The sequence below is a fragment of the Acomys minous genome (assembly GCF_964271855.1).
Source record: "Acomys minous genome assembly, chromosome: 1".
NCBI lineage: Eukaryota > Metazoa > Chordata > Mammalia > Rodentia > Muridae > Acomys > Acomys minous.
The window spans coordinates 106,143,811-106,170,246 of NC_140483.1; the positions used below are offsets into that span (position 1 = coordinate 106,143,811).

At 43.3% G+C, this 26,436-nt stretch overlaps 1 protein-coding gene across 8 annotated transcripts in view; it reads left to right on the top strand.

Moving 5' to 3' along the window:
- Positions 1–26,436, top strand: part of NCOA2 (nuclear receptor coactivator 2) — a 237,110-nt gene that overhangs the window by 140,629 nt on the left and 70,045 nt on the right. For 7 of the 8 annotated variants that reach the window (XM_084772539.1, XM_084772541.1, XM_084772542.1 and 4 more), the window contains exons 3-4: positions 14,419–14,523; positions 17,461–17,633. In XM_084772539.1, coding sequence (XP_084628665.1) covers positions 14,438–14,523; positions 17,461–17,633 — 259 coding nt within the window. In that variant the 5' untranslated portion in view covers positions 14,419–14,437. Of the gene's footprint in view, positions 1–13,249; positions 13,325–14,418; positions 14,524–17,460; positions 17,634–26,436 lie in introns of those variants that run through there. The other variant, XM_084772540.1, reaches the window with a different exon arrangement.

Here is a 26,436-nt window from a genome sequence, read left to right on the forward strand (position 1 = left end):
AGTGTAAATGAAGTACTGTAAGTGCCTCAGAGACACTTGGTTGTTGGTGTGTGTGTGCGTGCGTGCGTGCGTGCGTGTGTGTGTGTGTGTGTGTGTTTTATCAATTTTATTTGGGTTTCTTATACCTCTACTTCCCTTTGTCCCAATCCCTTCCAACACCCCAATACCACGTAGGAGAGACAGGTTAGTAGGGAGAAGGGAGGGGCATTGGTATTTTTACTACTTCCTGCTGGTTAGTGTCATCAGGTTCCTTGGGGCAAGTGCAATCATTGTTTCAGGATATCTCTAACTTCTTGGCAACAACAGCAGCCAGAAGGGAGCGGCAGCTACAGCCTCCTTCCTTGAAGTGCCCAGTCCCTCTCTGGGCACTGGCATTTATTCCTTCTCCAGAACTAAACTATTTGCAGCTGGAGAGACCACACCCTTCTCAGAGCCCGCATGAGGCAAATAGTCAGCTGCTGTGGACAACCCAAAGCAGCTCTATATCCCACACCTGGGATTAAAACAAAAACTTGTTTACATAACTGAATTTTTAAAGAAATCAAAACTCTCACTACACTTGGTTACTGGTGATCAGTCCAACCTGTAAAGCAGAATTGTGCTGTGATTTTCAAATCAGCGAAACATTTCTAAAACGCAATGCCATTTCGAGTTCCTGCAGAGTGTCAGTGGGTCCAGGCAGCTTGGAAACAATCCGGTGTGACCATGCTCGTAGATCTAAAAAAGGCAGACAGATGTGGGCTGAGATACAGAGAATGAGTTAACTATAGTGTTACTCATAACCAGATCATTGGAAAATAGGAAATGGTTAAATATTTATAGTTCACTGATAACAGGATATTATAGAACCATTAAAACCATGGTGGTGGCCAGCCTGCTCTACAGAGTGGGTTCCAGGACAGCCATTATGTATTTCAGAATGAAGGAGTGAATATTCATGTGGATACTGATGTCATTAAAAACTTAGTAGACAATTTTAAGGAAAAAAAAAGAAAAGTAAAATTAGATAGACACTGTTCATGCACATGCATTTTAAACATGTGGAAAAGTTAGCGGTAAGCATATGTGCCATTTTATTCTTTCTTATATATAAGTGCTATATGCTAAACTCTGCCAGCAACATGTATTTTATTGATCAAAAAATATAGAAAATGAAAGTCTTCCTCCAGTCTTGGGGGAAGAATGCAGCCCATGCGTTTGGATGAGACTTGTTAAAGGCCTTCCTACTCACAGTAACCATGCAGGCTCCTAGATCACTGCACACTGCCCTTCTCTGGCTAGGCTCTACCAGGTTACCACACTCAAACTTGACAGCTTAATCGGTTTGCTGTTGTGTTTTGAGGTGTTGTTTGTTTCTATTGAGTATTGAATTTAATATTGGATATTTAAAAATTAGACTCACATAATAAAATTTAGCCTCTTACAGTGTAGAGTTTAGGGGTATTCCATCTTTCTTCAAGTTGTACAGCCTTGTCCAATTTGGGGTATCTCATCAATGCAGAAAGAAGCCCTGACCTCCTCTGCGGTCCTCTTCCCAGGCTCTCCTAGGCAGTCATCTTCTTCCTGTTTCTGTGGATTTGCAGATGTTGGATGGTTTGGGCCCTGTTAGCTTCACCTCAGCCCCCTCCGCACCAGAAGCATCACCTGGCCAGCACTACCCTCTCTCCAGCGTGCTCTCTGTGCCTGCCTTGAATCTCATAGCCTACCAAGAGCTTCTCGCCCAGTGGATCCCTGCAGGTTAATCAGGCCTGGCCATGATACCTCGCTATCTCGGAAGTTAAAGAACTGAGTGACTAGGATGCTCCTGACTTCTCTCTCTCCGCTTTCCCCCTCAGAGGAAGGCTCTAGGGTGGTTGGATTTGGGGCCACTGGACAGGTTGGATAGGGCAAGAGACTCTGAAGTTTAGGCTCTTCAGGCTCGGCAAAGGTGTGACAGGCCGGGAGCTTCACCCTCCACAGTTGGTCATGGGAAGTCTGGCCTGGAGCAGCTCATCTTTCCCAGCGCTGCTGCAGCCCCAGCACTGCCCAGACACCATCCATGGCTACTTCAGACAGCCTTGAGCCCAGCAGCTCCTAGCTACCCCTGGACAATCCCATCTGCTCCCCAAATCACCATCCAACTAAGTCTTCTAGGCCCAGGAGACCCCTTCCCTCAGGTGGAGGGACCCTGCCCCCAGCCCCTCATTTAGCTTGCATGCTCTGTTTCCTTCTTCCATTCCCTGACGAGTTAGGGCTCGTCCAGGCTGTGCCCGTAGAGTAGTCCTCAGTAATCACAACAGTTGAACTAAGTATCAGAAGGGCACTAAATGAAAACAGATCTCAAGATAAAAGCTGATCACTCAGGTTCAGTGTTTACTACCAAAATGAAACTTGCTTTGTTTAAATGATAAATCGAGTCTCCGGCGACTTAATTGTCCAAATGTAAAAGTCATTGGCTCAAAAGAAAATGCCAAACTAAAATCATCCGTGGTGTATCAGTGTTTCTGAGGGCTTAGTGCTCTCCACATTACCTAACCCAGCTGGAAGCCAGCATTCAGTTTCACCATAGTAAATCAGGAGCCCTTTGATTTGGTACGAGACAGAAGAAATATAATACTGTTGCCCATTTCTGTGGTGTCAAGAAATTATCTTCGTTCCTTTCGAGGTTCATTACACGTGGGGTGCTTGCCAGTTGGGGCTGAGTAAGATGCAGCAGCCTTATAGACCGTTATTTATAGGTTTTACAGAGCAGTTGTTCCTTAGTCTCTCGGTACAGAAATATCTTACAGTAATCAACAAGCTGCGAGCAGTACATAAAGGAGGACAAGCTTGTCGTCATCGTCTTAGCAGCTACTCCAGATTATGTTTACTCAGTCCATCAAACTGTCGTGTTCATTTGGTCTGAAACCTGCTGCAGGAGGCTATTAGAGCCCACCACTCTTGACTCTAATTGTGTCTTATTCTGTGCAGCACAGCAGCCCCCATCTGGAGCTGTGAACCTTGTACGGTACACTCTGTAACAGCTGGAGGCTGTGCTGCACAGCCCAGCGGCAGCGGAGAGACTGCACATCTCCTTGCAGCTGTTGGAAACTAGAACAGAAAACTGCCCAGAAACTTCCAGTGTGGCTAATTTGGTATAGGTTGCCTCCCCAGTATGTTCAGTTTGGGCAATATCACAATCCACTATTTGAAGGATGCAAAAATGACCAAATTCAGCATTTTGACTCATTTTGTTACTGGGATAATTTGAATTTTTTTCAAATTATTAATTTGTGAAGAATTTTAATCCATTCTCTAGGTTTGTGTTATTTGCAAATAAAAATTATTTCTGTAGGACCAACTTGGAAGGGGAGAGAGGAAGCAGAGGAAGGCACTGCTGCCCCAGAGTTGCCTTGGTTTTTTTTGACTGATTTAGTTTCTACATAGTCCAGATTGAGCCCAAACTCATGACTCTCCTGCCTCAGCCTGTTGGATACAGATGGCACCATCAGGCCCTGTGCCTTTTCATTTTTAGTGACAACGTTGCCTTACAGTAAATGCTGTTGAGATTTGTTGTAATTATATAGTGAGAAGAAAGTTTGTAGGGAATCTTTTTGGAGAGGAAATGAGTCAGTGGGCCTCACAATGCTTTTGGTTTTGGTTTTGGTTTTTGCTTCTCTGTTTATTTTCCCCTTGTGTGAAAGGACAGTGCACAGGGAGAAAGAGAAGCAAAAGTGTGTTTTGGAAGAATACTTGCACATACTTGCACACCCAGGAAATGAAGTGTCACTTGCTTTCATTTGGTTCCTCTGCTCCCCCCGTAGCATGCTTGGATTCTTCTCCATTTCATGAGAGGTAAGGAGGCAGGGAGAAGAGTTGGAGATGAGTGAGTTTTGATGGAGTGTGGGGAGGCAGGGTGGGAGGCAGCAGGGTGGGCCTGTGGCCCAACAAAGCTGTCGTCAGGAGGGGGAGGGTGCCAGGCAGGTGTCCTAGACCCTGGTGCAGAGGATGTGTGTTTCAGTCACTGTTCTTTTGCTTTGAAAGGCACCATGACCAAGGCTACTCTTATTGAGAAAGCACTTAATTGGGGCTGGCTTACACTTTCAGAGGAAGCATGACAGCGAGCTGGCACTGGTGCCACAGCTGTGTACGCTGCATCCTGGTCCCCACACTGGCGTGTGGGAGGGTGTGGGGTGCGGTGTGAACCTGCACGCTCTGCATCCTGGTCCCCAAGCCGGTGTGTGGGAGGGTGTGGGATGCGGTGTGAACCTGCACGCCCTGCATCCTGGTCCCCACGCCGGCGTGTGGGAGGGTGTGGGGTGTGAACCAGCCTGGGCTTGGCATGGCCACACTTCTTAATTCTTCTAAGCCTTTCAAACAGTTTCACTCCCTGGTCAGTAAACATGCAAATATATGAGGCTTGGGGCCGCTGGCATTTACAGCACCACAGGTGTCATTACTGTGTCACACGATGGCTTAAAATGAAGGAAGGGAAGCTTTACCTCTTCTTGCCAGGGTCTCTGAAGCTTGATTTACAAAAGTAAGGTTTTTCTAAGGAAAGAACATTTTTAGTAACATTTTCTGGGAAGTTCCTATAAATGTTTCTTATTTTCTTAAAAAAAAATCACATAAGTCAGAACAGAAACTTGAAAACCTTCATAATTAGCAGAAGGTAGAATAATGATATACACTTTCCTTGTAAAGAGGGTAAATTTGGAAGAATTTATGCTATATTATAGTTTTAGTGGTCTAGAAATTGTTATAAAAATACTTGTCTTGGCAGTGGTGGCTCACACCTTTAATCCCAGCAGAGACAGGTGGATCTCTGAGTACTAGGCCAGCGTGGTCTACAGAATAAGATGCAGGACAGCCAGGGCTATACAGAGAAACCCTGTGTGTGTGTCCGTGTGTCCGTCCCTCTCCCTTTCTCCCGTCTCCCATCCTACCTATTGTCAGTGGATTTTTGCTGCTTTCCTTAGCATTAATTCACCATATTTTGTTCAGTATCCTCCTGAAAACAGTTTGCACCTTACAGGTTATTTCGAGACCCTCTGTCCTCCCATCTACATATGTCTTCCCCCTTCCTGTCTTCCTTTTTTCAAATGGTGATGATGTAGCATGTGTATGTCATGAGTACCACAGTGTGTATGTGGAAGTCAGAGGACTGCTGGGTCTCTAGCTTGTGACAAGTTGACAATAAGCCAAGTACCACAAGTTAGTCCTCTCACTCCACCCTTCAGGCAGGTTCTGCATGTGTATCAAATGAGGCCGACTGGCTGCATGACAAAGTACCTCGCTCTTGCTGGTTCTCCCTTTTTAAAAAATTGTGAACACGTAGTAATGAGGATAAACTTTAAAATACAAAAATTAAAATCTATAGCTCCCATCCAAGTAATTCGATTGATAATATTGGAGTAACTTCTTATTTTTCTTCTCTAGCTACACTTTCTATCAGCTTAGATAATTTCATAGATATTTCCATGCTATTAAATTTAAATAGTTTTTATTTATTAAGAAAACTCTTCCAGGGTCCCAGATGTCTTTAAATTTCATAGCCTGACCAAGCACAGAATATTGGTATTATAATAAACGAAGAGGCTAAAGTTCAAAAAGACTGATAACTTCCAGGTTACTAAGACATGGTATTTAGGGATTTCAAAGCAGGGTGCATAGCTCGGGTGTGCGCTGAGCCACAGCATTAGAGCAGATCTCACAGGGGTATACTACATTCTGCTGCGGAGTGTGCTGCTGTGCTAGGATGCCCCCGCTCACACGCTGCCCATGAAGACTGGCTGAGCCCCCAGTCCACTCCTGTCTTTACTGCAGCCGTCCCTCTTCCGCCTTCCCTCTGCTTTCCTGTCTCCTCGCCTTTCTGTTGCAGTGAGAGCCATGGATTTTGTTCATTCTCTCATACCTAGAACCATGCAGTCATTTCAGTGATACTATGGGGCTGCCCTGTGTAACCTCTCGTAGTAATAGAGCAGATGCCCCATGATCTCTGTTCCCTGCTCTGAATCCCAGCTACCCTCTTGAGTACCACAGTTGGTGGTAACTCCAGGACAACCTCCCTTCTGTACCCAGTAATGATGCCTTGCGTCCACCAAAAGCCAGATTCTTGTTTTCCAACCAGTTTCTGCCAGTTGTACTTGTTATTATAATTGTACGTTTATAGGAGATGTGTTTCTGATTACATATGGATTTGAAAACATGTATTTGTTTCTATTAAAACTAGGATGGCAAATCATGTGGACAAAATTTCCTGCTAAATGGGGACATGGAAGACATCTATAATAGACTGTGGAAATTATTTTCATCTAAGTAAATAGCGAAGAAGCACTTGTAAGGGCTTAGTTGTGGGTGTGTGTAAAGATGCATGCCTGCAATCAGTGCTGTGGAGCCTGAAAGAGAGGGAACTGAGCTAAAGGCCAGAGTCTCAGACTCTAATAGCAGTACTCAAGAGGCAGAGGCAGACTGCTCCATGGTCTCAAGGCCAGGGTACACAGTGCGGCCCCACCCCTCCCAGGCCCCCAAAAGGAAATCTTTTTAAATAAAAGAAAATTGGCAATAGTAGCCTCTTTACTATAGGTTTGATTTACATAGAGAAACGCTGATAGAGCACTAAAGCCTGGTATTCAAGCTTATGAATTTCTGGTGAAATGGTTAAAGTGGCATGTATCGTTTTCTATAATTGTCCGTGATAACTGGTTTCTTGTTGGTTTTTGTTTTTCGAGACAGTATTTCCTGTGTAACCTCCTTGGCTGTCTTTGACTCACTTTGTAGACCAGGGTGGCTTCGAACTCACAGAGATGCACCTGATTCTGCTGGGACTAAAGGCATGCACCAACTGGTTTTTCAATCAGCCAATTACTATTTCTGACTTTATAGGGAAAGTTTCCTGTTTAGACTAATCCTAGAACATCTTGGTGTGCCAGACAGAATGCCTAGCGGCCTTCTTACTTTGATAACTTCATACTGAACTCAGTAGAGCAGCAGCGCTTCCCTTCTCGTCAGCAGCTGGTGAGAGCCACCGAGAGGATGAGCTCGTCTTTTGTATTCTGGATCTAGCTCCACTGCTGTCTACAGCTGCGATGGAGTCTCCTGTATTTACCCACCAGATAGTTCTAAAGTATGTCTGGTTTTTATACAACAGAAAACAAAAGGTTCTATCAGAATATAAAGTCAGCCTCTACTAAGTTAAGACAGTAATTTCTATGACTTGGTCAAGTTTACACATTTCTCTTTTCAGTGAAATCATTATGTCCTGAACAGGCACTTTACAGCCCATGTAACAGTCATAATAATTGAGGGACTATTGGATTCTTTTTTTTAGGTTGGGGGGTGGGAGTCAGGGCCTAACTGTGTAGCCCTAATAGGCATGGAACCCACAGACTCCTCCTGACCTCTGCCTCCTGAGTGCTAGGTTTGAAAGCCAGTGTAATCACTCCTGGCTGGATTAGCTTCTGAATTCTTAAACATCCTTTCTGTCCTGCTCAGGTCACATGAGCTCTTCATGTGCTTCCCCTGTGCAGTGGTGGTGAGCTTCAGTTTCTACAGGAGTTTACACAGGACAAGAGCTGTGCACGTCACTGGAAGATGCTCTCCGCAGTGTCAGTTAGCGAATCACCCCGAGTTTGAGTTCAGTCTATCATTTAGTATCTGTGTGACGGAAGTTACTTTTGCAAACAGATGAGAGAACTTAGATAACCTCCAAGGTGCATATACTTCACCCTTCTCAAGAAGACATCAAAGTGAGGTGTGCAAAGTGTTTGTGCAACCTGCTCACTCCTAAGTATCAGCCAAAAAGATACGAGGAAAGAAAATGTGTTGTAGAATGAGGGAACTCTATACAGCTCAGTTGCCATGCCCTTAGTATTGCCTTGCCCTTGCCATTACACTCAGTTTCTCCCATAAGTTAGGAAAGCTTTTAAGTCTCATAAACAAATTGTAAATGAGCCTGGTGTAGTGGCGCACGGCTGTAATCCCAGCACTCGGGCGGCAGAGGCAGGAGGATCACTGTGAGTTCAAAGACAGCCTGGTCTACAAAGGGAGTCCAGGACAGCCAAGGCTATACAGAAACTCTGTCTCAGAAACCCCCACCCCATAAAAAAAGAAATTGTAAATGATGTTAGAGTAAAGAAAGATAATTGAATTTTACCTTGGGCAAGTTATGAAAGTCCAACATAAATCCTGCTCCTCTGTTCTTGGATTGCTGATCTCCTTCCAGAGTTTATACTGAAGCCTTTGGAGCATATTGGATTCTAAAATGTTAACTGGAAATAGGCACCTCACCTGCAGTGGGATCGAAAAGGATTTGCAGAATACAAGGAATGGTGTTCTTTTTTTGTTTTCTTATCTGAGGTGTCCTTAAAACCTCATCTTGCGATTTCTGGCCATACCTGCTTGTCTGACCTGCTGGATTCAAGGAACCCAGGAACTGTCTGCACTGAGGAATTTAGCATCTTGGGAACTCAGAAAACAGAAACTGGCTCTAGCCACTGACGTCACACTGGACATCCCCCTACGCCCACCCCGCTTATATAGTCTGCAAAGACTTTGTGGGGGATTTCTTCCTCCTCTTGAAGAAAGATGTAGGTGATAGAAATGCCACAGCATAATATTTGCGTCGCCAGTCAGTGTGCGTCAAGCCATTCATTTGACTATTGCAGTGTTCGTTAAAGAGCCGCCACTGGCCCGCTTGCAGCCTAATGTGTTTGTTACTATCTTCTCAATGGCATCTTGAAGTGTCTTTCACTAAAAAATTCATGAGTATTATTGGCTTTCAGTCAGAAAGTACAATATGTCTTCTAGTTACTGTCTAATAGACCACTTTAAGGCCATTATACCAAAGTAAATCTAAGAGCAAAGCATTTTAAGGAGGAGGAATTTTTAGCTTAAACATTTGTTTATACAGTATTCTTACTCTTGCGTGGAAGAGGATACAGAAGGCAGTTGCTGAAGCCATCTCCTTGGAGAGTAGCTGTGGGATGTGTTGTTTTCTTGAGTCCTGGCAGCTGCTGGTGTTGTAGTATTGAAGTCATTTTCTAAGGAGGTTAGTGTGTGCCTGACTTGCTGTGCTTCTTTATTAAGTCAAGGGTGCAATATATTACTGTAAAGGAGTCAGGTTCAACCGAATCTTTGTTTCCAAATAAGTTGTCTTTCATCATACATTCATTAGAAATGACTCTTCTAAACTTTTGCAAGCTAACAGTTGTCACTGGTGATCAGTTTTGTAGTCTATACATGTAGGCAAGCTAACATCCTAGGTAAATTAAAATTTTATATGAAATCCAAGAAGTACCATAGTGTTGTATAAGATGAGGTTAATGTATTCCTGTGTTCTAGTAACAAGAGTAAAACCCTTGCAGGAAAATAACACACCATTTTACTTTATGAAAGTTTGAAATATTGCATGGTGTCTCCTCTCCCTGTGTTCCTGGTGAAAGAAAAATGTGTTTTTTCTGTGTGCTTTTACGCCACATGGAGTTCACATCCAGTTTTGCTTCCGTGTGATTTGTGCATGTCATGCTGTTTTGTTTGTATGAACCAAACATTTTTCGAATAATCTACATATTTACTACATTAAATGAGTGTTTATTTAAATGGTGGCAAAAGTTGGAGTCTTACCAGAATAATATTTGCCTGGGATAATTTTGACCAATGAACACTATTCAAGGCAGGTATTTCCAAAATGTCTGCCCTTTCTTTCTTCCTGTCCCAGTATTCACAGGCAAAAAGTATGCTTTGTTCATTCAAGTATTAGATATTGTGTTTCCTTAGGTGTATCAGCGAAGGCCCAAGGACTCTGCGATTGTATAATAATGGGCGCCTCCTCCCTGGAACACAGGAGATAGAGCTTGAGGGAGGAACTGTTGGGAATTGAGAATCAGCTGTTTTCCCATGATTTGATGGACCGGGGAAGCACAATGAGTCTCTAAGCAATGGGACCTCTCTCCAAGAGCAGGCATAGAAACAAGGTCACTTACGTGTGGTTTTGAAATGCTTGAACATTTCTTGGTCTTCTGAAAATTTGTTCCCAGCCCTCAGGAGACAGACTAGAGGAATGAGTGTTCAAGTCTGGTGTGAACTACAGAGGACAACCCTGTCTCAGAAAACCAAAGGCAGGTAGAGTTCTTGCCTGGCACCCACAAGGCACTGGATCCCCAACATTAAAGATTTGTGCAGAATCCAACTGCTTACCTGAGACCAGAAAGATTGGAAAGACGGGGCAGCGGTGGTACACATGGATCGTTATGAGTTCTAGGCCAGCCTTGTAAGCAAGCCTACCTGATTTCGTGTCAGGAACTTTGTGACCCATGATTAAAGGAACTGTTTCAGCTCTCTCTATGTATATCATCTCTGCCCCAGGAAATCTCCCTTGTGAATTCCATCTCAAAGTCAGTGACTTACTAGGGGCCCAAGTCTAAAGCTGTTTCTTTTTAGAGCTAGGAAGAGTGCTTGATCGTGTTGTTGTGTATAGATTTAAGCAAGCGTGTTATCCTTACCTATCCTTTAGCTGAATTTGTTCAGCATATAGTAAATCTGACAGTTTTATAGGCCTTGTTTGGAAGATGGCCTTTGCTGATAAGAGATAAAAGTGCACATTGTCGCTTACAGAATTCTGGATGATTAACCAGCTCTAACTCGGTGAGGCTGTTTTGCAAGCCACAGCTTTGCTGCCTCCTAAGTTAGATGGATGAGCTCCATGAAAGAATGCATTCTTTAATTGAACTGAGATCTGACATTTTCTATTGCTGTTCGTCATTTGCTGAGAACTTGACTATGGGCATTGTTCATCCCTTCCAGAGGATTGCAACTTTTAAACAACGAGGCTTGCTGGATTTTGTGGCTGTTATCTCTTTCCTCTTCTATCTACTATGTTCAAGCTGACGTGGAGGGATGGGAGGAAGAGGCTTCTGCCACAGTGAGAGCGCTGCTATTGTGTGACTGTTGATAACAAGAACAGACAAATAGAAACTTCTTCTCCAGGCTTGTCCCTCACAGCCCCCATCAACTGGTGAAAACCGGTTTGCCCTCAATGGCCATAATTATGTCAGCCACCTAGAGCTTTTTTGTATGTCAAGCTCAGTTTCTGTGATTTACATTGAACAGTCTCAGAGCTTTAATCTCCTGGGAACATGGAAAATATGCAGAAATGCAGACCATGTCTTGAGTACTTCCCAGGTCCCACTTTTACACTGGAAATTAATTTTTGACTTTGATCTACAAAAATATATTAAATTTTGTCTCTATGAAGTGTATTTTGCTTTAGATGTTCTTCCGTAAGTAAGTCTAAAGTCATTGATCTTACCTGTCTCATCCCTGCCCCGCCACGTACTACAGGAGGATTGCTTGCACTCAGGCCTCACAGGCCTCGCATGGGGCGGGCTTGGAGAATGGCACGTGGAGAATATCTAATCCACTAAAGGGCAAGTCCCAAGCCTATGTGCCATGGCTGTTCTTTGCCCTCCTCCCTTCCTGCTCCAACCTGAAGCTGTCCCCTCTCCCATCCACTCTCTGTCATGGGGGAGGGGTCCTTAGTCCTTTTCTTATCTATCCTGGATGAGAGAAAGTAATTTGGGTGTGCCACAGTGACTTGTTGCCAGCCAGATGGGGCATGGTCAGGTGCCCGCTGGTGGATTTGTCTGCTTAAGATCTATAATCCAGAAAAATTACTAGGAAAACAAAAGATGTATGGGCCAGGCTCAAAGGGGGAAGCCATTGTGTTAAAAAAAAAAAAAAAAGTAGAAGGTTGTATAAATTGAAAAATGTATTTAAGGAATTATCATATAATAAAAAGGAAAACTTGGCCCTTACGTAAATACAGGAAGAAACAAATGATGTCTTAGTGGTACAAATGGAGTGTTTTGTTAAATTAATCTGGAGAAGGGACGAGTAAGACACAGCTGCCGCGTGTTTTGGGGTTTTACTGTTCTTGGGCCAGAATGCAGACACTGTTGATCCACTCTCTCCGCAAGTCCCGTTGTGGAGTATGTGTGCATTCTGTTGTTACCGTGTGTGAACTGAAAGGTGAATGACACTAAAGCCAGTGTCCAATCTCAAATTGACCATCTGTAACTATAAGCACTTATTTTAATTGTTGAGAAGGTTTATGACCTTTCTTATAATATGATTTAATATATGTGGTGATGGCTTCATTTTATCATCCAAAAAATATAGCCCCCACCTACTATTTGGTGGGTTTTGTTTTTGTTTGTCTAGTGAAGGTTTGATTTTGGTTTGCTGTCTATGAAGTCATGATTGAATTGTACTTGTTGACAGCTGGTTCTAGGGAGAAATTACTAGATCATTTTTTAGAAGATTACTAGATGTGCCACGTTTCCTCGCATGGTCATGAGTGAAGTCTTGAGAATTATGGCTCAGAAAGAATTAGTGAGAACGAATGTTTGCTCAGTCTTGTCTGTTGTACCTCCCCGGCCCTCTGTGGAAAATCACCCACCCCACCTTCCTGAGCCGGCACATCACTCAGTACTGGGTGTTGGAGTGTTGCCTGTCCATGCATTCATCTGCCTTTACCCTGTTTCTGTCTTGAGCAACAGTGATCTGTCTCCTCACCATGTCCATTTACAGTGACAGAAAGGCAGGCTTTGTATAGGGAAGTCACAGTCACATCATGCACAGCTGTGCTTTAGATCTGTGACCTCTCCCTCTGCTGTACAGCCTCGGCCTGTAGTGGATGAAGAACAACTCACTCATGACAGGCAAGTCAGGGAAGAGGCCTTAGCAGTAGCATGCTGGTCAAGAGCAAGGGTCCTCTCCCGTGTCCCAGGCCTTCGCCCTTCCTCCAACTCTTGATAACATGTAACCATAGATGCCAGTGGTGACTCCATTTTGCAGAACAGCATTAATGTACAAGTAGCAAGTTGTAAGGACACATGGCTAGCCAAGTAGTGAAGCTTGGGCCTGAATGTTACCTCATGGCTGCGTGGCAAAGCAGGCTCCATAGTTGGCCTTCAAATCTGTAAAGTGGCTTCAGTACATAGCATAAACGAAGCGAATATTAACTAAATACAGTACTTATCAGGCAAAAACTAAGCACAGAACAGGACCTTGGGACTTGGTTACATTGCTCCCACCCACAGGAAGCTGGAACATCGGTTCTGATTATACTTTGCATGTGACCTAAATTGAATGTGCCATTGGTGCCACCTCCCCCTTGCTGACACAGCATTTCTTCAGTTTGACTCCTAAAAACAATTGGTTCTGTAAAACACGTGACTCTCAAAAGAGAGAGTATAACTGGCCCTACTGCCCTCTTGGATCAGAACAGTGGCCAGAGGAGTGACTGTTGGGTCTCTGAGACTGAGGTCCGGGATTACACCCAAGGAGACGGCAGACAGTCGGACTGGTAGGTAGCCATTATGCCCAGTTGTTCCCCACTGATTTCGTTAGCCTGCCTTGCTCCTTTTCCCTGTTCTTGGTGACCCTACTGGTCTGTGGTGTCTTTCTGAGGTTCCTGCCTTCTACTGACCTCGCCTTCTCAGTGTCTTTTCCTAGTTTTCCCCACAGAAAGGAGGGCAGCAGTCATTCAGGATGAAGAAGAGCAAGCATAGGATCGGGTTTCTAGGGACAACTTGCGGAGCTGGAGGGGCTGTGCTGCTCTCCTTTGCCGAGCAGAGACCAAGCCCCTAAGTAACTCAAGCATTTCCCCCCTGAACCTGGGATAGGCCCTTTGTCTCTCTCCTTGCATGCAAGTCCCACTTTGGCTCTATTGGTGGCAAGCGTGAGGACACTGGGGCTCTTTTTGTATGTAGTTTTTAGTTTCTCACTGAAATGAATCGGCAAGCAGGAGCTTTATCAGCATCCTCCTCCCACAACCGTTCCCAAGACCCTTGGTGATTACACCTGGAAGAAAAGTCAAGTCTAGCCAACTGTGAGAAAGGACGCCACCTTGAGCAGCTTAAGAGGGAGGAAGGGGGAGGAGCTTTGAGGCTTGAGGGAGGCAGGAAGAACCTCCATTTTAGAGGCACTAGAGGCCTTGTGCAGGGCCTCGGCAAGGGGGTTGGATCTACCTTTATAGTGTTCCCACCCACTTCCCTAGGTTGTCTGTCCCGGGGAGCTACTGCATTGGCCAACCCACACCTGTCATTTCCATGGTGCAGGAGCACCCCGAAACCAGAGGCTGTGGCCAGGCCCAGGCCGGCAGACAGCGCCTCAGGGTGCTGTTGAGTGTGTCTCTGCCTACAGAGCGTGGCCCAGTGAAGAGGCAGGCTTTGTGTGTTTCTGAATGCTAATTTGCTCTTGCTTAGCCTTTAAGCAAGATTTGAAAATGAAGGGGAAACTGTTCTTCAATTTGAAATTCTACATGCACATATATCAAAATAGTATGTCCATAACGTGTCACATTTCTGATTGAAGTCAACATTCCTTAAGTATTGGCAAAATGTTCTAACACTTTATTAATGTTCTTCATGCCTTTCCCCCACCTGTTTTCTGTTTTAGTTGCTGATATGTGTTCAAGATGAGTGGGATGGGAGAAAATACCTCTGACCCGTCCAGGGCAGAGACAAGAAAACGCAAGGAGTGTCCTGACCAGCTTGGACCCAGGTTAGGTTATTTACCAAAAGAACTGTGTCGTCTCTTGCAGCTTTCTGTATGTGTCTTTGTTATTTTTACATTGATTTTACTCTCAATGTAAATTTGTGTTTTGCTTTTTACTCTAACAATAAACTTTTAGGGCTGGTTGTGGTGGCACACGTCTTTAATCCCAGCACTCGAGAAGCAGAGGCAGGTGGATCGCTGTGAGTTCGAGGCCAGCCTGGTCTACAAAGCGGGTCCCAGACAGCCAAGGCTACACAGAGAAACCCTGTCTTGAAAAACAAAAAAAAACCCCAACCAAACAAACAATGAAATTGTATATACGTACTACCTTAAATTTTGAATATGTGAATTATTTGCAGAACTTATTATTTTTTAAAAGAAAAGGAAATTCCCCCATATTCTTTTTTACTGCCCTTGTGTATTTTACTTTCATAGTTAGCTCATTGCTATAATCTTTGAGTTTTTCATGTTTTCTATTAGGTCATAAAATATTTTAACAGTAAATTCTGTAATGAAAAGAATTTGTTGTTAGTTTGATATTGAGTTCTTATTTGTCTCATTTTTTTTAATGACATGAAGTGTTAAATCCAGTTGTTTTTTACTTGAAAACAATTTATGGTTCTTGAGTGGCTAAAACAAACAGTTTTAAACAAGTTGTGCCTTTTGCTATGTGGTTGGCTGGCATCACTATGCCAGCCTTCCCCGTTGGCTAATTTGGCAATATCACAATTACAAATGCATGTCCTCTTTGACTGGCAGTTCTAACTTCAGGAATTTCCTCATGATACCGTCTGTATATGCAGAATGCTGTAGGCATTTGCACTCTTGTTTAGAGTTATAAAAGAGCAGGAAGAACTTTTTTGCAGAGAACAGTTTAAGATGAGTATTGCCTGGAACACATGGTGCAACTGTGATAAACAGTGAGGTTAGTTTTTTTGGTTTTTGTTTTTTTGTTTTTTTTAAATGCCTCCTAAAATATTGGGGCATGAGGTGAGGCAGGAGGAATTCAAGACCAGGCTGGGCTACATAGGAGGCTAACCTAGGCTACATACAAAGTTAAATACTATCCCAAAAGATGTTGTGAAAGATAAAAGGTAAAGTTCAAGAGATGTTTATAGAGTATTTATAGTGAAAAAAGAATTTGAAGAGGAGGAAGCATCTGCATTGTGTTGTAGGGTAACCAGGAAACAGAGATTGTTGCTACCCGTTTTGGTGGATTAGAGCCAGGCAGAAAGGAAACAAAGATGGAAGAGTGTTCTGGTTTGCTTTTCTGTCCTGTGATGAGCCACCACAACCAAAAGCAACTTATGAGAGCGTTCATTTTGCCTTACAATTCCAGAGGACTAAGACTCCACCATGGCAGGCAGGGCAGCAGGCAGCAGGCATCGCAGAAGGAGCAGGAAGCTGAGAGATCATATCTTCAACAACAAACATGAAGTAGAGAGAGCAAACTAGGAGTGCAGCTATCTGTTCTCAAAGCCCACCCCCAGTGACGTACTTCCTCCAGCAAGGCCACGCCCCTACGCTTCCATAAACAGTGCCACCAGCTGGGGCCTATGGGGGATATTTCTTGCTTAAACCATCACAAAGAGAGGTTTTGTTTGTTTGTTTGTTTGACTTTCGATATTTTTAATCCTATAAATAAAGACTAGGCAGAACACAGTGGGAATGTGTGCTAGCCTAGTTGTGCTAGCAATGAGGGAGGCCCGTCCCTGTGGTGTCTGAGGGGTCTTGTAACTCAGCTCTATTCCTCACCTACTTTTCAGTTTTATCTTATCTTTTCCAATCCAAGAGAAAAGGGCGGGAGGATCCAGCAAGGGAACCGGGTTCCACTAAGCCTTTCTCCGTCCACCTCCTTCCTGTGACTTTGCTTAATAAAGTAGGAGCACACGCAGAGGTGAAGCCTAGAAAACGCAGCCCGACTCCCTGCCCTGCTGCGGTTCACTGGGCGATCTTGGGCAAATCACGGCACCCTACAAGGGAAGAATTGTGTTAAAATCATAGGCTTATTAATTTAAGAAAGTAAAACTAATAGTTAGACTCCAACATGAGAATGCTGATTTTTTTTGCAATTCATATTATATATAAATAATTACACATAAAACAGAAAGTTGCTAAATACAGAAAACAGGAGAGACTGTTTCTGCCTAGTTTTGGAGGTCATTTCACTGGCCTCTCCACTGCATTGGAGCAAGTAATTGTACTGTTTCTGAGAGGAACGTGGGAGTTTTGTTACTTTGTCAAATTCAAGTGAGAAGATTTGTCAATTTTTATATTTTTCCTATTCCTTAAAATTCAGTCATACTCTGACCATTTGTTTGCGTCTTGCCTGTCATTTGGAGTGGACAGTTAACATGGAGCCCTGGGTCACTTGCTCTTTGCTCCTAGCTGGGTTGGCACTTTTTACCTTCCCTGATTGGATCACAGACATTCTAAATAAATCTAAAGGAATTATTACATTTTACGTTTACCAAAATTTTTTAAAAGTGATTGGTATTCATGTTTCCAATTATAATTAAGTTAATCAACTTTAGCTTTCTCCCTTTAAAACTTAAGTAGACTTGAGCTCTTATTAACATAACCTCTTACTAGCCTTTTTGAAACTTTTTTTCTGTCCAGCAGTAAGTTCAGTGCCCACTCGTATAAAGCGCTGTTGTAGGCGCAGCAGGGACAGGCCACCCCCCCTGCTGTGCTGAGGCTGGGGTGATAAGCACATCTGTGACGTAATCCCACAAGGGAAAGAAGAGAACTGCAAACTTGTGAAATTTTGAATTTTTAAAAAACATGCAACACTTTAGGACAAATTTCGGCCTTCGTCTTAACTGTTTTAGTTAATAGGCAACTTTTGTTATCTGTATTCATGTTAAGAGTAGCTTAGCATGTGTATCATTTTCATAATAGTTTTTTTTTTCAAATAAATAATAAAGCCTCCTTTCTACTTAGCCCCAAAAGGAGCACCGAGAAGCGTAACCGTGAGCAGGAAAATAAGTACATAGAAGAACTTGCAGAGCTGATTTTTGCAAATTTTAATGATATCGACAACTTCAACTTCAAACCCGACAAATGTGCAATCTTAAAAGAAACTGTGAAGCAGATTCGCCAGATCAAAGAGCAAGGTAAGAGAGCCAGAGCGGTTCTGTCCTTCCCAGGATGTGAGACTCCTTCAGTCCCTTGAATCTATTTCTTATGCTTAAATTATTGATGAGATGATGTCACATTGTGAGACAAATGCAAGTATCACTTGCAGGGTTTATAAATAGGCTTTATATAAAATTCAGCGATTCCCTGAAGACCAACGCTGCGGAGGTGAGCTGGTGATGGCACTTCTCATCTGGTGAACTCAGCTTGGTGCCCCTGGCTCCCCCCACATCCCCGGAGCTTTCTCAGCTCGCACAGCAAGTGGCTGGTGCAATCACAAGTGAGGGTCTAGTCTTCCATGCCCAAAGTAGCAGCGGGAGGAGCGCCTCCTGGTTCAGCTGGCCAGCGTGGTTGATGAAGCCATAGCCTCAACGGGCCATTCTTCTTCTGGATTAGAATTTCACACCCTGAGTGACGAGGCATCAAAGGCTCTAATGGCCAGTAAAGATTCTTTGTGAAGTCAAACACATCACCACGGGATGGCTTTCTTCCTGCGCTTTTCTTTTTCTCTGAAATCATTTTATGTTTCTCTTTTTGATATTTTTGCCTACAGAAAACAAATTAAGAAAATAATGTTTTGAAAAACACATTTTGACTTTGTAGTGCCAAAAATAAATCTGAGGCGTGTGTGAACAGTGCTTTGGTGCCCAGGGCTGGCTGGCGCATGCTCTGAAGTGTCCACAGGCTGCCTTCCTTCAGGGCCACAGATGATTATCTCTTGAAATGCTTTCGGTGCATCCTCCTAGAACTTATGTATTTCTTAAACTGCCTTTTATATCATAGTTGAAAAACCAATTTCAGGAAAATAATGTCCTTGTCTTTATGGGTGTCTGAGCCTCAAACTGTTTCTCCTATGGATCATAAAGCATGACCTCTTAGCATCGTAGCACCATGGCATTGTCCAGTACTCACTACTGAGCTCAGCTTTACAGATACGGTTCTTCCTGAAAACTTAAAAATACACACAAAACATACACACTTCTGATATAGCAACCCACCCTGAAAAATGTCTTTTTTTTTTTTCTGGTCTCCTTCAAAATTGTCCTGCTGTAGATTTCAACAGTCAAGAGATTTCTACCATTTTTGTTGTGGGGTTTAGCAGTTAACTTTGAATCAGCTTGGCGCCTGTTTGTTTTTGACTTCAGCGAAGGGCTCAAGCGGCGTTCCTCGAGCTCTCAGGAGAAGTGCTGGAGAAGTGTGTGCAGTCCAGGGATGTGTGCTTCTGGATGCTGATGCCATCATGATAGAAAATGTTAGCCTGGTATTTCAGGTTTCTAAGAATTTTGAAGGGTTCCATTTTGTGAGCATTTCATGTTACTAGTTTTATGTTTTAAAACAGTCATAGACGTATTTTCAACTACTAAAAGGTCTTGCACAACCTTGGTAAATCTACTCTCCAACCAGAAAACATGTTAAGATGTGCCCTGCTGGGCCGGTGCCATGCCTTCAGTGCGGTGTTAGTCATCAGGCGCGCACACCACAGCCACCCAAGACGCAGCTACTGCAGACGGCCTGGCTGTCATATTTTCACAGCAGAGCTCCTGCAATCTGAAGGGCAATGGGTTCTGAAAAGGGAAGCAAAAGTTAAGTGCCAGATACACAAACGTCAAATACCAAGGACAGAAATCTGCTTTTCAGTTCTTCTCATTTCAAGAAGCTTTAGAGCTTTAAGAGTGCTGCCACCTTAATAGTTTAGTAGTCACATCAGACAGGAGCTAGGCATGCACCCGTGCACAGAAGGGCCCTTTGAACCTGCTCAAAAGCCTTTTCCCTCTGCAGTTCTCTCAAAGATAATTGAGCAATGGCCACACGTGGCTGCTGACGAAAGCGTGATCAGTATCAGCCACTCAGCCGACACCTGTCACAGTAAATGTTTAGTAGGTGTAGTTATGTCTTCCACATTAACCAGACACTTTAAAAACAAAACAAAACAAACAAGCAGACTGGCCTAAGATCCTTGCACAGCTAGGATAGAAATCAGAAGAAAGGTAGGTGCCAGTGGTTATTTACGCCTGCTTCCCAAAGTGGTTTAAAAAGCTAAAAGTTTAAATTATTTCTAGTATCAAAGAACTCTCTGGGAATAGATCTGTTTAGGCCACTTTGATTTCTGTCTGTAGCCAACAGCCAGCCACATTTCAATAGCATCACATACGTCAGGCTTGAGCCCGTCCCTCTCACTGTGTCTCTTCTGTCCCAAACTGTCCCCCACAAATAAGCATAAATAAAACCCAACTACCACCTTCCCACGATTTCCCAAACTTACCTTGTATTTCCATCAGTCACACCGTCAGCCTAAATAGCATGACTTGAGGAGCTGAGGAGGACTGTTGAGGATACACTAAGCCTGCGTGTTTGGCTCAGAGATGTTAAGCTGTGTCTCGGAAGCTGTCCTGAAAACCATTAAGCAAGAAGGGGAGCAGGGCTCATCTTGAAGAAACTATCCCCAATTATCTGTGACAGCCCTATGTTGTGGGCTCTGTCCCTCAACTCTCCAAACACCTTGTAAATTGAGGAAAGTAGGAAGAAAAATTTAAATGGCATATAGGACAGGAATTTGTAGTGGGAATTACCAGGTGTTTAAATTAATAACTATTGTTTCAGACATAAAACTTTATGAAGACCACCAGTATTAGAGGCTGTACTCAAGCCAGATATGGTAACACGTGGGAGGCAAAGGCAGGAAGATCACCACAAGTTCAAGGTCAAGCTTGATTTACATAGAGGGTTGTAGGCCAGCCACAGCTGCATGATGAAATTGTCTCAAAGAGACAAACATCGAAGAGCCTGCACTCTGGAGGTACCCTGAAGAAGGAAACAGCAGAGCTTTGAGGCTAGTGATGTGATCACCATTAAATGTGGAATTCCATTTGCATCGTTGGCTTTCTGTGGGCCCACATCCCTAGAGCCTTAGTTATTACCAAAGTTAGTAATGAAATGAGACCGTATGTTATGGCTAAATTCTCTTTGGAGCATTCAGTAGCAGCCAGTACTTTCTGAATGCTGGGTGCCTTGTTATGTGCTTAGGTTTGCTTAGCTACCTGCCAGCAGTGTTACTGTTTCCCCCTTTCTGGATGGGAAACCCTAGACATGGGGTGGGTAAGCAGCAGAACCGTGTGCTCCAAGGAAAAGCGTAGGTTGGAATCCCGGCAGCCTGGCCTCAAAGCTGCCCTGGGACTATCGCAACAGCTTGTTCATGTGATGTTTCCTTGTGTCCCTGTGATGATAGGTGCTTCTCTGTCTCCTCCATAGCTTAGAGCTGTCTTGGTAACAAATACCCACTTGCTTTAACTGAAGGGGCTGCCGCCGCCAGATTGCACAGAGTACCAAATAAGAGGAGAAATAGAGTCTTATTTTGGATTACTATATCCAGTTTCATTCCATTTAGCAGAAATATTATTCTGTAGAAAATGCATGGTAATTCCTATTTATGTTATGAAACTATAATCAAAACTTAAAATGGTTAGAAAAATTGAGGAAGTTTTAAAATTCAGACCATTTCTGCTGCCTTGTTTAACGTAATGTCTTCTCTGCTCTCCAAAGTAGCCACACTATTTTTTCTTCCAAGATCATTAAAGTCAGTTTTATCATTCAAAAATTATATTAGTCTGTAGGCCTGTAATCCCAGCACCTGGGAGCTACAGGCAGGATGATCAGGTGTCCAAGTATTCATAGGGAATTTGAGACTAGCCTGGGCTATATGAGACACTATGTTTTTTAAAAAAAACCACAATATATATTTTGTTGCGTTATATTTGGATTTGGATGTATTTATCAGTTAGTAGAGAATTGGTTTCAAACTTTAGTGTAATTTTAGTGAAGAGGCACATATCAAATGTTCAAGAATATATTTCAAAACAATGTGCTGATATAATATCATATAAATTTTTCATTACAATTATTCCAGTGGTAACATGTTAGTATGTGGTGTTGACATGATAACTTGGGATTCTGCATTGCTTCAAGCATGCTAATAGGATAGCATCACAAAGTGAAGACGTATCTGGAGGCGGGGAGGGTGGCAGTGGTTTGCTGGAGTCAGCAAAATTAAGTCGGGCATAGTGGCACGGGTCTTTAATACCAGCGCAATGGAGCCAGGTGGAACTCTCTAAGCTCGAGGCCAGCCTGGTCCACATAGTAAGTTCTAGGATAGCTAAGCCCCTGTCTCAAAAAAAAAAAGTTTTTTAAACTATGCAAGTCAGTTGTTAAGCATAGCCATCTCTAATAACCATATGGATGTGGAGGATGGTATAACAAACAAAGGTAAAGAAAATGGCATTCAAGGTTTCTTATTGCTTTGCTTCACTGCACTGTGATGCTCTAGAGGTTATACCTGTGCCTCTGTGGCACTTACTGAGCACCGCTCCCAAACTCAAGGTCCATAGTGTGGCATCGGTGTATTGAGGTTCCACCATGAAGAGTGTGCCCCTCCCACAGGACTAGGACACTCTGTGCTTTACTGATGCTGTCACTCTAGACTTAATGGTAATAGGGAGGGTTGATACTTAACTGTAGATAGCTGGCCCATGAATACACAAAACCTGTCAGACAGCAGAAAAGTTACTCATGGACTCTCTTGTCTTATTTATTAATTTAAGTAGAAACTAGCCAACATCCATATTCTTTCATCAGTTGTAATCAGAGGGTAGCTACAACACAAGAACACAGCAAAAATCAATAAGAACATTCTCCGAGACTCAAGTGACCACTTACTTATTTAGTAATGAGAGTTGTAGATGTCATTCGCATTTGTAACTTATGTGCTACCTACCTTCTGCCCCACCCACCCACAGAGCTGGCTTTATGACAGTCTGCCCTGGAGAGGGAAAGCATTGACTAAGAGGAAGTAGTCAGGGAAATGAGCTAACGGCGGCGCTCACAAGCCGAGTGCAGAACTCCTGAACTTACACTCCCTTCTTGTCCATTCCATCCCTGCCGCATGTAAGATGTGCAAAGCTCTTAGCCTAGGAGTTTAGTTACTCAAAGCCAGTGCAATCGCTGTCACAGCTGTCACCAAGCAGCATAGCAAAACAACTGGTGGCAAATCTCGTTCACAGTGGGGCTGTCTGTAAGGCAGACTTGGGTGGGGGGGCAGCTGTCTTGTGCTGTATGCCATGTGGTGAAGCCTTACAGCGATGGGCAAGTATCTGCTGGAAGGAAGAGCTGGGTTAGCTGATTTGACACGTAGTTGGCATGCACCTGGAGGTACCCATACCAACAGTAAGGCTCAGAGTTTTGGATTGCCTGTCAAATATGACACTACAAAGACCTCAGTATTTGGAGAATGACAGGAGACTGCCATGACATGTACTCTAACTTTCCTTTTAAACAGACAGTCCTTTCACACCACATATAGCTTAAGTCTCAATTACTAGCTTTTTTTCCCCACCCTGCTGACTCTTAATTTTGGTGATCTTTTTAAAAAAACATTTTTCTTATGAATTTGTTTGTTTAATATGCTGCATTCTATCTGCATGTACACTTACAGGCCAGAAGAGGGCATCAGATCACATTATAGATGGTTGTGAGCCACCATGTGGCTGCTGGGAATTGAACTCAGGACATCTGGAAGAGCAGCTAGTGCTCTTAACCTCTGAGCCATCCCTCCAGCCCCGAATTTTGGTGAACTTTAAGTGGTCAAAGTTAACCAGATGTGAACTTGGGCCAACTGAGAATATTGTGTAAACAGACCAGCTCATGCCCCAAATCTGTGGTTGCATAGATTGAAATCCTCAATATAACGCACCCATTACAAGTAAGGTCTTTACCTAAAATCCAGTGATTCCTTTATCTTTAACAGACCATACGCAGCTTTGTCTTTATTTCAGAATCTATCAAGAGGGGATAATGCTGCCTGATTCACAAAGCCCTTGTGAAAGGTAGGCTTACAGAACTTTACCTCGTGCTTGGTAGAGTGGATGGCTTCATTGGCAGTGATATCATACTCTACCAATGTGTCTGACATCTGTACTTGCAGGTGTCTTCTGGTCTCCATATTGATAAGGAAACAATTATCTTATGGATGTTATCATTTTAAGCTTTAATATTCATACATGTTTTTGTTTGAATACCGAGATAAGTAAATAGAAGCTTTCCAGGTGTTTGATCAGAGATAGAAATCAGACTGTATTGCTTGGTGTCCCTGCCTGAACCATTCCCAGTGGCTGTTTCTGCTACCAGACTGTCCTACTATCCACCTTGCCTGGGTGACAGTCATGGGAATTGAGCTTTAGGAAGGTCTAGGGTTTTGGCAGCTTTCACTCAACACAGAAAAGAATCTGGGCCCTTGATTGCCTTTAAAGATCAGAAACTACTGTGTCTCTTGTCTCCAGAAAACAGCTAAGTTGTGTTCCTACAGTAATTTAACCAGTGTCAGCAGTGCATCCCGATACTGCAGTTGCTAATGAAGACGAAGCATTGCCCCCTGCGTTGCATATCTTTCACTTTCGTGCTTGCATATGGATCAATGGCTCACATTATTCATGAAGTCTTTAAAATTAGTGAACTAGGGGTAAAATTCCGGTCCTTCTTTCTTCATAAGAAACTCCCTCCCCATTGTTTTATTTCTTAGACACCTGCAAGATTGGTTTGGTTTGATAGATTTTAGGTAAAGAGGATTTAAATCACTCAGTGCGCCCTAATGCTTTAGGATTTTAACACATTCTGACATGAGCTCTCAATCCAGATGTCAGCTGGCGCCAGCAGAAAGTAGATAGCCCTGTTCCCTGTTTCTGTGATTACCTTGTACTAATGTGAAAGGAAGTTAATTCTGATAACCCATATACATATATATTTATGGTATATTATATGTATTATGTATATTATATGCATAATATATATTATATATATTGTCCAATTACAAACACTACTTCCATAAATTTCTATTTAATAAATACTTGGAAGGTATGCTATTCACTGAGGGAGCTTTCATTCATTTAGAGGGAAAGAGGGACGTTAGGGACAGTGGAAATGATAAAGTAAGAGCAGCCTTTCAGTACAAATCTTGTGTCAGGCAAAGGTTTCAGTAAGTAGGAAAATGTAAACTTGGTCTAGGAAGAGGCATCATAAACAGGGCAAAGAGCAACCCAAATGGGGCACAGGAGTGCACAGTGGCATCTAGTAAAGGGTATTTCAAGCAATTTACTACTGAAAAGAACATTTGAAGGGTGGCTAGGGAGGTCAGTGCTGCACTTCTGCCTTCAGCAGAAGGGGCTTGGCGTGGCCTCCCATGCTCTCTAGGGTCTGTATAGAGTCTACTAAGAGTAGGCAATGGTTAGATTTTATTGAAATCTTGGTGGTATAGGGACTCGTAACTAAGAAAACTAGCAAACCATAAAATTCATAATTTACCTATAACAAGAAATAATGGTGTTTTAATAAAACAGCCTTTCAAGCCATAAGCGGTGGCTCACCTCTAAAAATCCAGGCTACTTGGAAGGCTGGGGCAAGAGAATTGTGCATTCAAAACCAGCCTGGACTATGTAACAAGACCCTAGCTTAATAATAGTAATAATAACAAAAGCAGTAACATCTGATTTTAGTATATTTTTATAACCTGTGAAGGGACCTTAGAAGAATGAGGTGGATGTTTTTAAGGGTTAGAAATGGCATGTAGCTCCACAAGGACAGAGCAACAGTGACCTGGACAGAGGTGAGAATCAGTAGAGGCATCCGAGCATTCATGTATAGATTCAAACCCTGACATTTAAAAGTATCAACTCTTATAATTTTTTTTACTCCCATTTAACTTGTCACTAATGACTTAGTGTAGCAACTATAGGTATACATAGAAAGAAAGGTGTTGGGCTAGACCTACTCAGTGCCAGCCCTCCCTTCAGGCCTGACCCACCACAACCCTGTGGGAAGCGCGCACATCTTCCCTGACTGATCTGAAGCAGTATGGCACCCATCCCTGCTTCTCCTGTTGCCTGAGCTCAGAGGTAGTGGCATCCCCCAGGGAGGGCCATTCTACCACGAGAACCAGCCAGGGTCATTTCCGTAGCTCCCCTGCCTGCCCAGTGAGCCACACTGAGTCCACTGACAGCCAGTGTGGCTTTAAGCAGGAGTTGAGAAAAGAGCCACTACACAGCATAGGTGGCTCTGACATCTGCCTCTAGCCAGCCACTAGGACATCTGCCAGGCCTGGGTATGGCCTCTGACTGACTCTTGGTCTTTCTGCTTGGGAAGCTTGTCGTCTCTCCTTCCCTTACGTAAAATATGGGATGTTACATTCACGGTGTTTTAGAGCACAGTGACAGAACTGAGGATGAGTGGCAGTGGAAGCTTTTAGCAGGCCCCCGGAGCCCAGGGTATTCCTGCGTTTCTCCAGAGTATCTCTCTAGACCAGCTCTGCACCAATTAGGGGCTCATGCCTTTGTGTCTTGTTTTGACACTCTTTCCTCCCTACCTGGAATCCATTTTTCCTGCTTCTGTCCTACTGTTCATTTTCAGCCTTTTCAAAAACCATTTACTAATCACGTAGACAAGATAGCGCACCTACTTTGACACCTTAGGCCATCTGTGTCTGGTCTAGCCTTATTCTGATTGTGAGTTTCTCTCTTTCTTCCCAGTTGGTTGGCATTTCTTTCATAGTTCTAAGTGTGATGTTTGTTGTGTTTTATGTGAAATAAGCATTTGTCAAATTACTCTGATCCCTAGCCTTGTGTGATGGTTTCATATTGGCTGTAAATTTCAGGATTGAGTACCTTCATTCTTGTATAAGGATTATTTCAGCCTTTCATGACAAATATTTTAATTTGCTTCCTCTTAGAAGCACATTAGTGT